At 55.1% G+C, this 16,014-nt stretch overlaps 1 protein-coding gene across 1 annotated transcript; it reads right to left on the minus strand.

Annotated features, from left to right (window-relative positions):
* Positions 1–14,285: 14,285 nt before the first annotated feature.
* Positions 14,286–15,982, minus strand: TEX52 (testis expressed 52). Its single transcript, XM_024733094.1, is given in 3 exon segments — positions 14,286–14,514; positions 14,516–14,838; positions 15,911–15,982. Coding segments are annotated over 3 exon segments (624 nt in total).
* Between the last annotated feature and the right edge of the window lie 32 nt (positions 15,983–16,014).

Raw genomic sequence — 16,014 nt, forward strand, 5'->3', positions numbered from 1 at the left:
AGTAAATAAATAACGTGCAGGAGCGGCGACGTCAGACACCAATTTCCAGAGCTTGCAGTAGAGGGAGCGGGGCTCCGGCTGGAAAAACCCAGCCCTGGAGGAGAGGGGGCGCTGGCAGGGCTGCCGCTGGTAGGCTCTGCAGCCTCGCCAGCTCCTGGGTCCTGACCGGAGTGGGCGGCCGCGGAGTGCTTGTTGTGTGTGTGTGTGTGTGTGCGTGTGTGTGTGGCTGAGAGGGTGGGTGTATCTGTGCTGTAAACTGTCAGGGTGTCCGTGCCAGGTTGTTAGAGAGGGAGTGTGTGTCAGTGTGCGGAGGTGGCAGCCCGCGTGCTCGGGGCGTGTGTGGGATGCAGGGCGCGCATCTCTGTGCGTGTGTCTTCTGGGCTGCCCCGCCGTGCTCTCCACCTGGGGTTCTCCGCAGCCCCGGGGCTGGGACACAGGCCAACACTAGGTTCAGAACAGAGAGGGGCAGCATCCCAGTGTCCCCGCTCCTCTCCTCCCTCTCAGCAGGAGCCTCCCGCCTTCCTGGGCCTCAACCTTTCAGCATCCTTTGCTTGTTTACGCTGGGTTCTGGGTTCCAGGGCTGGCTAAGAACAGCTCTGAATCTCCCCGCAATTAGGGCCCCAGCTTCCTCCTCTCCTTTATGCAAGGCTCATTGAGTCCTGGCTCCTTTTTAAAAAGTTATAATTCAAGCATGCAGAAAGTTATAACTTTTTTTTTCTCTTTTCATTAGAAAAGAAAAAATCAAACTGCTACAAATATAACTGAAGCTCCTTGTGGGCCCCTCCTCCCCAGCTAACATCCCCTCCTGAATCTGGTATTTCTCACATCTTTTTCTTTTTTTTTTTTTCTTTTTGGCCTCACCGCTTGGCTTGTGGGATTTCAGTTCCCCAGCCAGGGATGGACCCCGCGCCCTCAGCAGTGAGAGTTCAGAGTCCTAACCACTGGACCGCCAGAGAATTCCCTCATACCTCTCTCTATGCACATACATATGTGTGTATTCTATGCAGTGTGTCGTTTCGTCTTGCGTGCCCCATCGTAGAGATTCTTCTGCAATTTGCTCTTTTTTTGCTCAATATTTTGTTAGTGAGATTCACCCGTGAGCTACGCATAGCTCTGGTTAGTTCACTTTGACGCAATGTCGTAGTTCTCCAGTGAATACAACACATTTAGGAAATTCGGGTTATTTTTCATGCTTTGTTCTTACGGACAACGCTGCTGTACACATTTTGGCATCCATCTCCTGGGGCGCACGTGTAAGCATTCCTCTAGAGTGTATACCTCGGAGTGGGATTGCTGGGGCATCTGGTATGCACCTTCTTCCTTTCAACACAACGTGCCCTGCGAAGCGTTTGTACTAACATGCACTCCACCAGCAGCGTCCAGGGGTCCTCAGCCCCATGTCCTCGCCAACACTCGGTATCAGATTTTCATAGCCCTGGCATGTCTGCCCTCAGATTTTTCACTCCAGCCTTTCGTCTTCACCGTCATCAGCAAGCACTGGCCACGGTTCTGCTGACATGTGTTGGACACTCACGGGGTGAGTCCTGACCTGGGCCCTGCTCCCCGGGGCGTGGTCTGATCCAGGAGGCTCGGAGGCGCCGGCACATTCAGACAAGGCAGACATCCACTGGCCTCCTGCAGACCACATGCCTTCTTGAGGCATTTTACAACCACTGCAATTGTATTATGATCCCCATTTACAGAAGAGGAAACTAGTTAAGTGGTAGGGGTTCAGTTGTGTTCCCCCCAAATTCATATGTTAACGTCCCAACCACCAGGACCTCAGAATGTGACCTTATCTGGAGATGGGGTCTTTACAGAGATAATCAAGTTAAGATGAGGTCATCAGGGTAGCCCTACTCCAGCATGACTGTGTCCCTATTAAAAGGGGGAAATCTGGACCCAGAGAGAGATGCACGCAGGAAGAGTAGCATGTGAGCACGAAAGCTGAAGATGGGGCCGTGCCTCTCAAGACAAGGAAGGTCAGAGGTCACCAGCAAACCACCAGCAGCCGGGAGAGAGGCCTGGAACAGATCCTGCCTCACGGCCCTCACCGTGATCTTGGGCTTCCAGCTTCTGGAACTGTGAGACAACACATTTGTCTTGTTTAAGCCGCCGAGGTTGTGGTGCTTTCTTACAGCAGCCCCAGGAAGCGAATACACCAAGACTTAGAAAACTCGCCCCAGGTTCAGGTATCGGGTGGCAGAGCTAGGAATCAAAGCCTCCGGTTCTGTCTCCCGAGTCCTGCTCGGTCTCCGTTATGCCGAAGCGAGAGCACGATGTAGAAGGTAAACGTGGACTGAAAACCAAACACTAGTGTGATTCCACTTACCGAGCTCAGCACCCCCTGATCCTGGCTTCCTTTAGAGTCAGTTTCAGTGGAATATTCCAGCTCCCTTCCACCCCTGTGCCTTGACACCTATTACCTGCGTATTTGCCTGGGATAGAGGTCGAAGAGGACCCACTGCCATGTCCTGGGTTCCCTGGTTGTTTCAGTAGGATTAACCACGTGCGTGGACCGATCAGCCAGTGCCCTGTGTACCAGGATGCCGGGCAGGCCCCATGCCAAAAGGCATCTCCTCCAACCTTATTCTCAGCCAGCCATTCCTTAGGTTTGAAAAGTCTTCAAGATCTTCAAGAGTCCTTTATTAATGCACTCTCTGGAGGAGTGCCGCTGTCGGTGAACAAGAATGAAGCAACTCTTGGGCACTTAGCCACGTTGCCTCGGGCCGGGCTGACCACCTGGATGGGTGTCCCAGCACGTGGACTGCACCCAAGGGGAGAGCAGGTGCTCCTATGGTGTAGAAGGGAGACCTGGGTGTTTGCGGTTTGGATGGGGTGAGCTTGGGGACAGCATCACCTCTTTTCCAGTGGGTTTGAGAAGGCCTGGGAACCAGCTGTGCTCAGGAAATGCCATCCTCTGGAATGCACTGCAGAAGAGGCCCAGCTGGTCCCCGTGTCTGTGACTCAGACTAATATTGTCTCGCTGTCTCCTCATCCCACACGCTCAGGGGTAAGGAGACTCTTGCTTTTTGTGTTCCTTGGCTGCTTCCCTTTGTTAATCTGTGCTTTCCCCCAAGTTGCAGGGAGCTCTTGCGAGGGGAACGTTCTGGCAATACAGAGCTCTGACCTCTTCTTTGTCAGAATGCCGGGGAATGTTTTGTGGCCCATTTATATCCTCGGCTGGATTGTCTGTGTCTTTGCCAATAACTCACCTCTCTTCCTTCCCCTCATCGTTTTCTAACCTAACCGTTGTGTAGTTCAACAAACCGATTCGTTCACGAGGAATAACTACACTGAGCTCTAATCGTGAGACGCAGGGAGAAAACTCCCCAGGACACTATTCAGGAAGATTAAACCACCCGCATTCTTAGGAAGAGAAGGACTGGAGGTTTTCCTTCCCAAGACACTTGGGAAATATCTGTAACTTTTCTCATTTATTTCATCTTGCGGTTCACGTCGATGTTGAAGTGAATGGATCCAAAGTGAGAAATTTTGTGAGAAAAAAATGGAAGTGTGAGATACGGCTCCCTCACTGCTTTGGTCCTCCTCTGAATTATAACAAGTTTTCCTTTCAGTCAGTCAAAAGGTATTTTTGGAGCCCCTACTGTGTGTGTCAGGCACTGGGCGAGGCCATGGGGGTACAGTGGGGAGTCGGACGGAACCTCTGCCCCCATGGAGTTCACATCCAAAAGAGAAAGGCAGACTCTAGACCATTTATGTTGCTGGGTAGTGCTGAGTGCTGGGGGACAGAGCAGGGGAGAGCAGTGTGGCGGGAGGGGACAGATGACGTCGTGCAGGATGAGAACAAGGTGAGGTGGAGGGCCATGCTGGTACCTGGAGGAGATGCCGCAGACGGGGGCAAGATGGGCTAGCCTGGGCCTGGGCTGATGTTCCCACACTGCACCCCAGACGGGGTAGCTCTCCATCCCCCCTGTCCGGCCCGGCTCCCCCGCACCCCATGACCGGTCATTCACACCAGCAAGACGTGGAGAGAACGGAGCTACTCATCCACCCAGGACGGAACCCTTTTCCTTGCTCTCCCAGACAGTGTTAACTCACTGGGGTTAACAAGTCACCAAACCCTGCATCTGACAGACCTGAGGGGTCAGGGTTTCCTCTACTGAAAGGGAACCCAGAGCCCTGCCTAGTGGGTTCTTGGAACTGTCAGAGGGCGATGGGTCTTTGTGTTTCCAGCAACAAGGAAGGCTGAGAGGGCTCCAGGAGATACCGCTTTCTTGGCCTTCACCCTCATAGGCCCTCAGGTCTTCTGGAGAACCTTCTGCCTTGAGGTAAAACCAGACTACATCTCATATCTGCCATGGGGTGTCAGTCATTAGTGATTCCAGGCTTGTGCTGACTGATGCCATGGCTACTGGCCACACATGGTTATTGAGCAGTGGAAATGTGGCCGGTCTGAACTGAGATGTCCTATAGGTGTAAAATACGTACTGGATTTTGAAAACAATACCAAAAGCAACGTGAAATATCTCATTAATTAGTTTTATGTTGATTACATTACTTATATTGATAATATTTTGGATCTGTTGGGTTCAGTAAAACGTGCTTTTTGTTTTGTTTGGTTCTTTGCTTGTTTTGTTTTTGTTTTGGCCATGCAGTGTGGCAGTGACATGCAGGGTCTTAGCTCCCTGACCAGGGATCGAACCCGTGCCCCCCACATTGGTGGTGCAGAGTCTTTCTTAACCACTGGACCACCAGGGAAGTCCCTTTTTCTTTTTTTGGGGGAAAATGTATTATAAAAATTAACATCACCTGTTTAATTTTACTTTTTTAATATGGCAACTCAAAAATTTTAAGTTGCATGTATGGCTCCATTATATTTCTCTTGGACAGCACTGGTCTAAATAGATTCACAGCTTGTTCCCTGGAACCTGGCATAATCTATTCCAGCATCCCTCCACCTCATCAGGAAGTTCTTCTTTATGTCTAATCTAAACCCCTGTCGCTGTATTCAAAATCCCTGCCCTCTTGTCCAAACCTCAGTACAGATGGAGATGAACTGGTTCCCACCTTCCTTGTAATAACCTTCCATGCCTTTAAATATCTTTCACATTTTCTTTTTAAGAAGAAAGTGAAATTGTGCCATTTCTTGTCACTGATATTAGGGACGGAGAGGAGAGTTCATCTGATGTAGTGAAATCATCCAGCCCTGCCACATAAGGAAATTCCCAGGATATTCCCCATAGAATGGGTTATTCAGAGCTAGACAAACAGCACCCTTGATCCCACGGAGGGTGAGGCCAGCCAGCTCTATTTCAGGCTTTCTCCTCTGGCCTTGTCAGATCTGCTTAAGACAGAAATGAAGCTGTTTTCCACAATTCTCCAGCAAGGGTCCTAGAAGGCCAGGGCCAGTTTTGAAATTTTTCACCCTACCTCCACCCCAAAGAGGTAGACCTTCCAAAGACTGCCAGGCTAGGACCACTTTTTTTTTTTTTGCGGTACGTGGGCCTCTCACTGCTGTGGCCTCTCCCGCTGCGGAGCACAGGCTCTGGACGCGCAGGCTCAGCGGCCATGGCTCATGGGCCCAGCCGCTCCGCGGCACGTGAGATCTTCCCGGACCGGGGCACGAACCCGCGTCCCCTGCATCGGCAGGCGGACTCTCAACCACTGCGCCACCAGGGAAGCCCTGGGCCAGGACCACTTTTTACATTTGAGACTAGGATGCTTTGCTCCTATTTCACGGGTGGCAAAACCAAGGCACAGGGAGTTCTCTGGTGGCTTAGTGGTTAGGATTCCGGGCTTTCACTGCCGTAACCCAGGTTCAATCCCTGGTCAGGGAAAGGAGATCCCGTAAGCTGCATGGCGTGACCGAAAAACAGAACAGAACAAAACACCAAGACACAGAAAGGTGGCGGAGCACTTGTGTCTGTTGATGAAAGCAGACCAGACGCAGAATGTTGGATTCGGACAAGCTTGGTCACGTTTCCCTGCTCACTTACTAGCTGGGTGACTTCGGGCAGAGTGCTTAATCGTTTGGAATCCACTTTCTCACCTGTAAAACTGAAATAACGTGTCATCTGCAGAATCTCTGTGAAGTATGAATGAGAAGCCCAACAGCAAGCTGGTTAAGAGCTCTGGGGGCCTCAGCTGGCTCGTCTGTAAAATGGAGAGCACGTGGGGCCTCGTCGTGTTGGGGGGATCAGGCGGGCTGGTTCATGAAGAGCTTGCAGCACCTTGCCCAGCACGCAGTGAGTCCCGGGTGCCTGCCTGCTCTTATCTGGGAGCTGACATTCATGTACACAGGAGTGTTCTTGCGTGAGCGTGTGCTCGCGCGGGCACACACACATACACACACACAGGCTCTGACCTAGCTGCCTCTCCCCTCTGCTCTCGTAGTACACCTGGGTCAGGCATCTCCTACCTTACTTCTCACACTATTTAAAATTGTTTACTTGTCCATCTTCCCACCAGGTCTGAGGCTTTATAAGGGCAGGGTCTTGTTTGTTTGCTTGTTTTTGCTCCCTTCTCTCTCTTCTTATACACAAAGTTCATTGGCTGAATTGTCCAGCAGGATTCCAGGACACAAGAGGAAACGTGCTATTACCACCGACGACTCAGGTGTTGAGACACTAGACCAGCTTGGTGAGCGCCCACCTGATTTTTCCAGGATCCAGCTGACGGCATAGGCGGTCGCTCCAGACCCCTTTCTACTCCTCCCCTTTCCCTGGTACCCATGGGACTCATTTGCCAGCCCCCTTCACCCCCACCCCTGGGCCCTGCCCCCAAATCTTGATCCTGCAAGTGCCCTCGGGCCTCTGGCAAAGCTGCCCACCTGCTTCCAGACATCCTGAACGTCGAGTGCCAGCGGGGATCCTGCTTCGCCCTCCCTCTGGCCTCAGCATTTCTCTCCCCCCGTCTTGTGTTTAGCGACTTTCTTTCCTGCTTCCATTTACCTCCGTTTCCCTTTCCTCCTGGCCTAAGCCCCGGGCCTGCCCTGGGCACCCCTGACACCACTCTCTAGCGATGCTCTTGCTAGAGAAGCCACTGACTGTCGTCCGGGAAGCCTGTCGTGCTGTCTCGTGTCAGTGCTCAGTGACCATCCAGCGGAAACCATGGTGGCCTAGGGGAAGCCACACATCCAAACCCTGCCTTGGAATTTGAACAATGCCAGGATGCAGCAGCTGTGTCTTCCAGGTGGGCCTTTGGGAGGTTCTGCCCTGGGACCCACAGACAGTGTGTTGGCTTGAGACTAACATGAGATGGGCAACTCCGTGAAGAGCCACAGAAACCACTAAATATAACGATAAACCGGCAACAGCAATTATGTATACTGTGTAATGAAAAGAGTAAGTGATGTGGCTCAGGGGACAGCACGACGAGCAGAAGCTCAGCGGTGGAAGAGACGCAGCAAGGCAAAGGGCTTGAGCAGCTGGGTCAGTGCGGGGTGAAACAAAAGGCCAGTGCGTCCCGGGGAGGCCAGAGGTGGGTCTGGGCGGCCTGGGCAGGGAATCGTGCTCTGACTTGTCGTCGTGGAGCAGCGGCGGGACTTCCTTCCTTCCTTTCTCCCTGCCTTCCTTCCTTCCTTCCTTCCTTTCATATTATTTATTTGGCTGTGCCGGGTCTTTGGTTGTGACATGCAGGATCTTTAGTTGTGGCATGCGGGCCTTTAGTTGCAGCACGCAGGATCTAGTTCTCCCACCAGGGATCAGACCCGGCTCCCCTGCATGGGGAGCACAGAGTCTTAACTGCTGGACCACCAGGGAAGTCCCCAGTGGCAGGGCTTTCTGAGGCATGGCAATTAGCTGGGACAGCTTTGCAGTCGGGCGGGTGAGATGGAGACTGAAGGTCACGATTGGCCGTCTCTGCGTCTCCCCCAGGGGCCCCCAGCCCCCCAGCTTCCAGCCTTATGGGCCCCAGCCCTTCCTGAGGCCCTAGTGGTTCAGCAACCTGACTTGGTCTCAGTTGCCCGCTCAGCCGGAGCCCGGCTAAGGGAGAGGGAGGCTGCAGGGGGAGGGGAGGACCCAGAAGCAGCTCTGAAACCTCTGTGCTGGGATCAATTCGTGTCCTGAAGCTGGTGTCCTTCAGCAGAGCACGGGGGTGCCCTGGGGAGGGGTGCGAGGTATGGGGCAAGCGGGCTCCAGCCCTGCTTCCCTCTCAGATCTGCTTGAGAAAGCTGCGGTGAGAGAGTAGGTCCTGAAGGCGGGCCCAGGCTGCAGGGCTCCCCCAGCCCCCCGCAGAGGCTTCCGAGGACTCCATATCTGAGCAGATGGGGGAGGGTGGGGGAGGGGTGATACCCATGGCTGCGGGCAGGCTGAGGGTTGCCTTGAAGAGTCCCCAGGCCCAGGAGGACCTACGGAGGCTGTTGTCCCCAGAGCTCCATGGCCTGGTGGAGTTCAGGAATTCCAGGAATCCTGCTTCTGCATCTCTGGCTGGCGATGGACAAGGGAGCCCCTGGCAGTGCTGCCAGCAGGAAGGAGGCCACCACCCAGAGAACAGAGCCAGCCGAGGGTGGAGGAGGGGGTGGAAGTCCCTCGTGAGGCCAGCAGCCGGGGGGAGGGGGTCTGAGTCTGCAAGGCGGGCGTCTGTGGAAGCGCAGCTCACCCCTCTACCCTCCCTCCCAGCTCCGGGCTGGAGAGTGGGAGGCTTTCTCCTCCGTCTCACTCCCCAGAACTTCCTATTAACCCTCTAAGTGTGCCCTGGGCTTCTCTTGCTGGAGATGACAAAACCCAGGCATGATGGGCAAGTAGTCTGAAGACGAAACAGGATGACAGCACAGGCCCCGGAGCCCTGGCTGTACCAAGAGGGCAAGGACAACCTGGCTTTGTGGCCCGGAGCAAATCGCCTCGGCCCTGGGCCTCGGTTTACCATCCAAACGCTTGTTTCCCAGAGGCCTTCCCCACTCTGACATGCCAGGATCAGAGTCAAGGGACCTCCTCCTTTCCACCGTCACTCCTGATCCAGAGCAGGGAGAACGCCCGTTCCCCGAGCCCCACCCTCCCCTGGAGAGCTCAGGAAACTCTCCTTCCTCCCTTGGCTGTGGGCCACCCCACCACAGGAAGAGGCGGCCAGGAGAAGGACCATGGTGGAATTGTAGATTTGGAACTAGAAGGAATTTTGGAAATTCTCTATACATACCCTATTTATATAATTTTTTTTTTTTTTTTTTTTTTTTTTGCGGTACGCAGGCCTCTCACTGCTGTGGCCTCTCCCGTTGTGGAGCACAGGCTCTGGACGCGCAAGCTCAGCGGCCATGGCTCACGGGCCCAGCCGCTCCATGGCATGTGGGATCTTCCCGGACAGGGACACGAACCCTTGTCCCCTGCATCGGCAGGCGGACTCTCAACCACTGCGCCACCAGGGAAGCCCTATATAATTATTTTTAATCGAGATGAAATTCACATAACATCTACCATCTTTTTACCTTTTAAAAATATTTATTTATTTGTGTTTGGCTACATTGGGTCTTAGTTGTGGCAACGTGGGGTCCTTTGTTGCAGTGCACAGGCTTCTCTCTAGTTGTGGCCCATGGGCTTAGTTGCCCTGTGGCACGTGGGATCTTAGTTGCCCGACCAGGGATCGAACCCGCGTCCTCTGCATTGGAAGCATGGCGTCTTAACCGCTGGACCACCAGGGAAGTCCAGCATTGGCCACGTTAAATTGTACAATCCAGTGGCATCTTGTTCACTCATGATGTTGTGCAAGCAGCATTTCTATCTAGCTCCAAAATATTTTCATCCGCCCCAAGAGAAAACCCTGTACCCATGGAGCACTCAGCCCCCATCCCCCTCCCCAGCGCCTGGCCACCACCGATCCACCTTCTGTCTCTAGGGATTCACCTCCCCTGGACGTGTCCTAGAAACGCGATCCTACGATATGCACCCTCTTGTGTCTGGAGTCGTCCACTCATGTTTTCGAGGTTCTTCCACATTTTTGCGTGTGTCAGTGCTTCACTCCTCCATAAGGCTGAATCGTGTCCCACCCACTTATTACTTTGATTCTACAGGTAATGATTGACAGCTGCAGGTACGGAGGGCCGACGCTGTGCCAGGCACTTTGCAGGCGCGTCACTTGTTTCTTTTATTTATTCCATTTATTTTTGCTCCAGTGGCTCCCGCTGTGCAGAGGAGGAAGCTGAGAGCGTGGGGGGAGAAAGGACCATCCCAAAGGGCACACGGCTGGTTAGTGGTTACGCCAGGGCTGGAACCCCAGTGGTGTTTGATTCCCAGGTGCTGACAGCTTGAGGAAAGTGGGCAAAGAGGGCAGTGGGCAGAGGCCAAGAGAAACCCCGATGAGGAAGGTCACCGACATGGCGTGGGCCAGGGGCCAGGGGAGGTGAGGTGGGCCCCACCTGCAGCTTCTCCCTCTCTGGCCACTCCCCGCTGCCCCTCCCCCTCCACTCTCCGCCCCAGCCGGCCAGCACCCTGCGGACTCACGTGCTTTACCTGCCTCCACTTGAGGCCACGTGTCTCTGCCGCTACCCCCCAGTGCAAAAGCTGCGGCACTAGGGGTCAGCAGCAGCACGGGCCCAGGGCCAAGATGATGCTCTGGGGTGACTGCTCCCACTGTTACCTTGAGTCTCCACTTGGCTGCTGTCCCTCCACCGAGGCCTGGGCAGCCTTCCTCGGACCTGACTCTCCATCCTCCAGCACAGCCTTGGCCTGACCTCTGCTCCCCCAAACCCTGTGTGGGACCTGCAGCCCAGCAGACTTGCTTCTGAGATTTGTCCAGACGTCAAATTGTCCAGGGAGAAGCTTCCTGTATCCTGACCAATCCCAGTCTTATTCCAAATGGGTTACGAGAGCCACATGTCTTATAGCGCCTCTCCCCCTCCACACCTACTCATGCACGCACACACACACACACACACACACACACACACACACCCCTTCTCCCTCCCCACTCCTCAGCAGTCTGCAGGAACTGGATCCCCCTCTGCTCTCCCCACCACACCCGTGCTCCTACCTGCCGTGAGGGGTCCTCCAAGGGTGACAGAACAAATTAGAATTTCAGTAGAATCTTCAGGAGCCTGGGGTACAGATGAAGTTGGGAGGATGGTGCAGAGGCTCGGTTCTGCAGAAGCCCGCACCCTTCAGCCACCCAAGCCTTCTTGCTGAAGGTACATTGGTTGAGAACACAAGGGCTTGGGGGTCTGTATGCCCACTGCGGTCTCCACCCATCTGGAGGCTCTTCTAGATGTGTCCAGGTCTTCTCCTTCTCGCTAAGGTTTTGCCAGGATGGGCCCTGGAGAGATAATGGAGGGGCAAGACCACCCGGTCCACTAGCAGGGTCTGGTGACTCCTCACCAGGTCCTGACTCAGAGGCGCCCTGGGCAGCAAGGCCAACTTGACCGTCTTCTCCCGGTAATGAGGCAGCGGGTTTGGGCAGGGCCAGCTCCTGGCGAAATCACTGGGAAGTGGGTTGGGCATGAGCTGGAGGCCTCCAGGCTCACACCTTCCACCAGCTGAGATGTGCCGGTACCTGTCGGGGGATGGGGTGGGGGAAGGGGTGTGGAGAGGACAGAGGTCAAAGGACAGACCTAGGCACGATGGAGGGGGCGGAAGGGGAGGAGATGCTGCCTTCCGCCAGCTGTCAGCCATCAGGCTGTGGAGGCCCCTTCCAGCTCTCTACCCACCTGGATACTGACCTGTGCCCAACGGCCTGCACCCTGTGTGTGCGTTTTGGCGTCAGGCTGGTGAAATCATGTTATCTGGTGGGTCAATCGTCCATCCTTCGGACACGTAGCCTGTAAGGGGGTCGTCCAGATTCTAGCTGTCCTCCAAGCCCCACCTTCTCCACAAACGCAGTCCAGGAGCCCTTCCCACTCTGTCCTGCTGCCCTGCGACACCGGTCTCACGGCTCGATCTCCTGCAGACCTGCGGTATTTGGTTCGACACTGGGAAGTCCACTTTTTGTACAACAGGGCTGAATATTGGCAAATCGTTCGACGTGCTTTGCGCTGGCCCAGCAGGTCTCCTGTTTGCTGATCAGAGGTTCGCAGGCTTGGATGCATGGGGAGCGTTTTAGAAACACCGGTGCCTGGGCTCTCCCCCGGGCCAAGCAAGTGAGACTCTCCCGGCTGGGGCTCAAACCTCAACATTTTTCTGAAGCGGGCCCGGTGATTCTAACGTACTGTCGGACTGGAGGGAGGCGGGGTTTGCAGGTAAATGTCCTGCTTCCCCATGATCATGGGCGTCTGGAAGCCTTGTGTGGTCCTCTTGCTCAGAATGCGCTGTCTCATCTCCTAGACGGGGTTCATCTGAAGCCCCTCCAGAGCTGCTCCGCAGGGGCCGCAAGACTGGGCGGGCCTCCCCTCTCTCTCTTGCTGCCACCTGGTGGACTTCACGTGCCCTTCAAGGTCCAGCTCCAATGCCACCTCCTCCTTCATTCCTGCTCCAGGGGCGGGCTACAGCAGCAAGCCAGCGAAACCAGGACCCTTCTCGCACAGAGATGATTTACTGAGCCCCTTCTCCCTGCCAGACACCATACCCCGAAAGGTACCAGGTACATCTCCAATACACACCTGGGGAAAGTGAAGCTCAAGGAATTTAAGAATGTTGAAGTTGTGTCGCAAGTTTGCGATGGTTGATTCCAGCCTGGCTCTGTTCGACTCCCAGGGACTGGCTGCTTCTGCCAGCATACACACATATTCCCTGTGCACCGAGCACTGGGCCGAGCTCTCTGTGGATGATACTGTATTTCTCTCCTGCTACCTTTATAGAGCATTATGTTGGCTGTGAACTTGTCTGATTCCTGGATCCGACAGGAGGGGAGGTGGAGCGTGGTGGTTAAGTATGAAGCCCTGGATCCCTGGTGGCACAGTGGTTGGGAGTCCGCCTGCCGATGCAGGGGACACGGGTTCGTGCCCCGGTGCGGGAAGATCCCACATGCCGCGGAGCAGCTGGGCCCGTGAGCCATGGCCGCTGAGCCTGCGTGTCCAGAGCCTGTGCTCCGCAATGGGAGAGGTCACAGCAGTGAGAGGCCCGCGTACCGCAAAAAAAAAAAAAAAAAAAAAATGAAGCCCTGGAGCTGTGCTCCCTGGGTTCAAATCCCAGCTCTGCTCTTACTGGCTGTGCAAACTTGGGCAAGATACTTGACCTCTCTGTGTTTCAGATGCCCCATCTGTAAAAGGGGGTTGATAATAGTAGTTTCTATTCAGGGAGTAGTGGGAGGATTAAGTAATATGGTAAAGTGATTAGAACCATTTGGCTGTGAGGTGTTTGAGCAGCGATCTGAGTCTTCCCCACGTCCGTGTGTCCAGAGTTAGTACGGAGTAGCCGTCAGTGGTCAGCGTTGCGAGACAGCAGAGAGAAGTCGAGGTCCTAGTAATCGTCTCTCAAAATCACCAACTGTTGGCTTTTTCTTTTAAAGATTAAACACCTCCGCAGCCTCCCACTCCAGTCCCTTGGGGCTTCTGTCAATGGGATTGGAGTTTGAGACACGCTTTGCATTCCTCTCCCTGTTTCCTGCCACCCACGCCCAGAGCCTAGAGGGCAGCGGAGTGGAGACGCCCCGTGCATGCCCACGATGGGCAGGGAGGGAGAGTCCCTCCACACTCCTGCCTCTGCTCACACCAGCCACCCCTCCTCTCGACGCTTCCGAAGCCTTCCTCCCCTCCCAGCCTCTACCCCTCTAGCCCGCCTCACGAAGCCTTCCCGGGGCGGTGTTCCAGACGACACCCACCCCTCCCTCTTCTGAATTTCTGTAATAACGTCTGTGTTTGGTATGGTGATTTTATGTATCCATTCACCCACTTTATCTTCACGCAGTGAGGTGGGCACGGCACTTACCACTCCCCGCTTCCCCACCCATCTTTCAGCAACCGTGGAACTGAGTCTGGAAGAACTAAGCAATTTGCCAAAGTGACGCAGTCTGGAGTTTAATCCAAGCTTCTGCCTCGGGCTCTCGGCTCTTTCTATTAATAATTGACGTCCTCACAACACCCGTTGTCTGTCTCACGCTTTGGGCACTTGGCACACGTGGGCTGGTGTTGAGAGCTGTCTTTCCGTGCACGTGTGTCGGTACCTGCCTTTCAGAAGCTCCTTGAGGACAGGGACTGAATGACATTTCTCTGTATCCCTGGGGCCTGGCAGGCATCAAGTATCAATACATAGCTGTCTCCCCTACATTTTCGTTAAGTAATCAAGCCTCTCCCCTTGCTGTCATTCCCTGGCCTCCACCTGGTCCCTCCAGCTACATTTGGACAGAGTTGAGTTTTCAGGTGACCAGAGGAGGGATGGTAAGACGTCAGAAAGAGGAATCGGAAAGAGGGAGGCGTTCCCTGGGCACGGGTGGGTTGGGTGGGCTCCCCAAGGAGGGAGCTCCTCTTACTTCTTGAAGTTCTTCGGGGGCAGGACATTGCCGTTGGCATCGAGCAGGGATGCCCCGACCTCACTCCTCAGCGTGAGCTTCCCCACCTCTCTCAGCTCCTTCACTGTCCTGAGAATCACCTGGTGCCTCCTCTGTGCGTCCAGAAAGAGAGGAGTACAGGAGATGAAGGTCAGAAAGCTGTTTTGACCCATCCAGGACGGAGGGGGCACCGGGGCTCTGCTGGGGGTGGCGGTGGGCCCTGGAATCCGTCAACCAGTGCCAGACGTTGCTGTCATAGGGCCTGTCAGGCCTGGCGGGGAAGGTGGCCGGCAGACGTCCCACATGCAGCCACGTGTGGAAGCCCCAGGTGTGCTGGGCCGCATCCTTCCAGGGGCAGGCCAGTCGATGACGCACCTTGGCCTTCATTTCCATGCAGGGTGGCAGCTTCAGGGCCAGCTGGTGGTTGGCTTGCCGGGTGAGGCCGGGCAGCTCCGAGGACTCCCTGGGGAGGACGAACTCGCGTTGAGCCCACGTGCAGGGCATCGGGAGGGTCTCGTGGGCGTGGACCATCTAGGGAGAGACAAGGGAGCCTGGGAGCCCTCTGCCCCTCCTGGGCTGACTGCTTGGTATGATTTGCACGCATCCTCATAAACTGTCCTCTGTCCATCTATCAGGATGTGTTTTCCCAGGCTCTTTCCTCAGCTGACATTTTCCCTCTCCTCACCCTGCCTTCACCATCCCCCCATCCTGGGGCCCCCTTTCCTGCCTGGGGTCTGGCGCTCCTCTCCAGGCACACTGGACCTGAGGTAGTGTGGGGGAAAACGCCCCTTCCAAGCAGAGTGCAGAAGGGAAACCATTCTCCAGGGAATGGGGCCAGTGCTTTTCTGCCCGGGCCCCTCCCGTCCCCCAGCTCTGCTCTGTCGTTGGTGAGTCCCCCTCAGGTCTCATTAAGATACAAGCACGTGTAGGAAGCATACAGATGTGGGTTCCTTTCCTTTCTGGCGTCCCTCCACCCCCGGTGAAATAGACAGTGGCAGATATATACTTGACACTTTGCAAAATACTTATCCTCATCTCATTTAACCCTCACACCTTGCGAGTAAGTGTTCTTGTTGCATCTCAAAGATGCAAGAAGCAAGGCATGTGAGGGTGAATAACTTGCCCACGACACAGAGTGAGGGCAGCAGAGCTGGCACTGAGTCTGTGCCACTCAGGACACCAGGCTCCTCCAAATGCCTCTGCTTCTTCCCACTAGGACTTTTCTTTTATGGGGGATCTTCCTGGACCGGGGCACGAACCCGTGTCCCCTGCATCGGCAGGTGGACTCTCAACCACTGCGCCACCAGGGGAGCCGCTAGGACTTTTCTGATCCCCAAAACTCACCTGTTGCTTGGGCCCAGTCCCCTAAGTCATGTCTACACGCACACCGCAGGGGTGGGTCTGGATGTCATAACCAGACATTTCCTCTCCTCTGCCCTGAGCTCCGTGTTCACAGGGTCATAGGACAAGGGTTCACGGGCCTGGAGAAAGCATGGCCCACCCCAGGGCGGGCAGGGGGCAGGCGGTGGGGTGGGGCTGGGGACAGCCCCTCACCCAGTGTGGTACAGAAAGGCAGCTGCAGAGATGCGGCCCCGCCCACCGCCTTCAGGAAAGGTTCTCTGATGCGGGCCGGGTCACGCTGCCCCCTGGGCGATCTCTGCATGTTGCTGGCCATTTTCCTGGGCTTCCCTGCAGGCGGGGCAGCTT

Source organism: Neophocaena asiaeorientalis, unplaced genomic scaffold (assembly GCF_003031525.2).
Source record: "Neophocaena asiaeorientalis asiaeorientalis breed wild unplaced genomic scaffold, Neophocaena_asiaeorientalis_V1.1 scaffold150, whole genome shotgun sequence".
In the NCBI taxonomy this organism is placed as follows: Eukaryota; Metazoa; Chordata; class Mammalia; order Artiodactyla; family Phocoenidae; genus Neophocaena; species Neophocaena asiaeorientalis.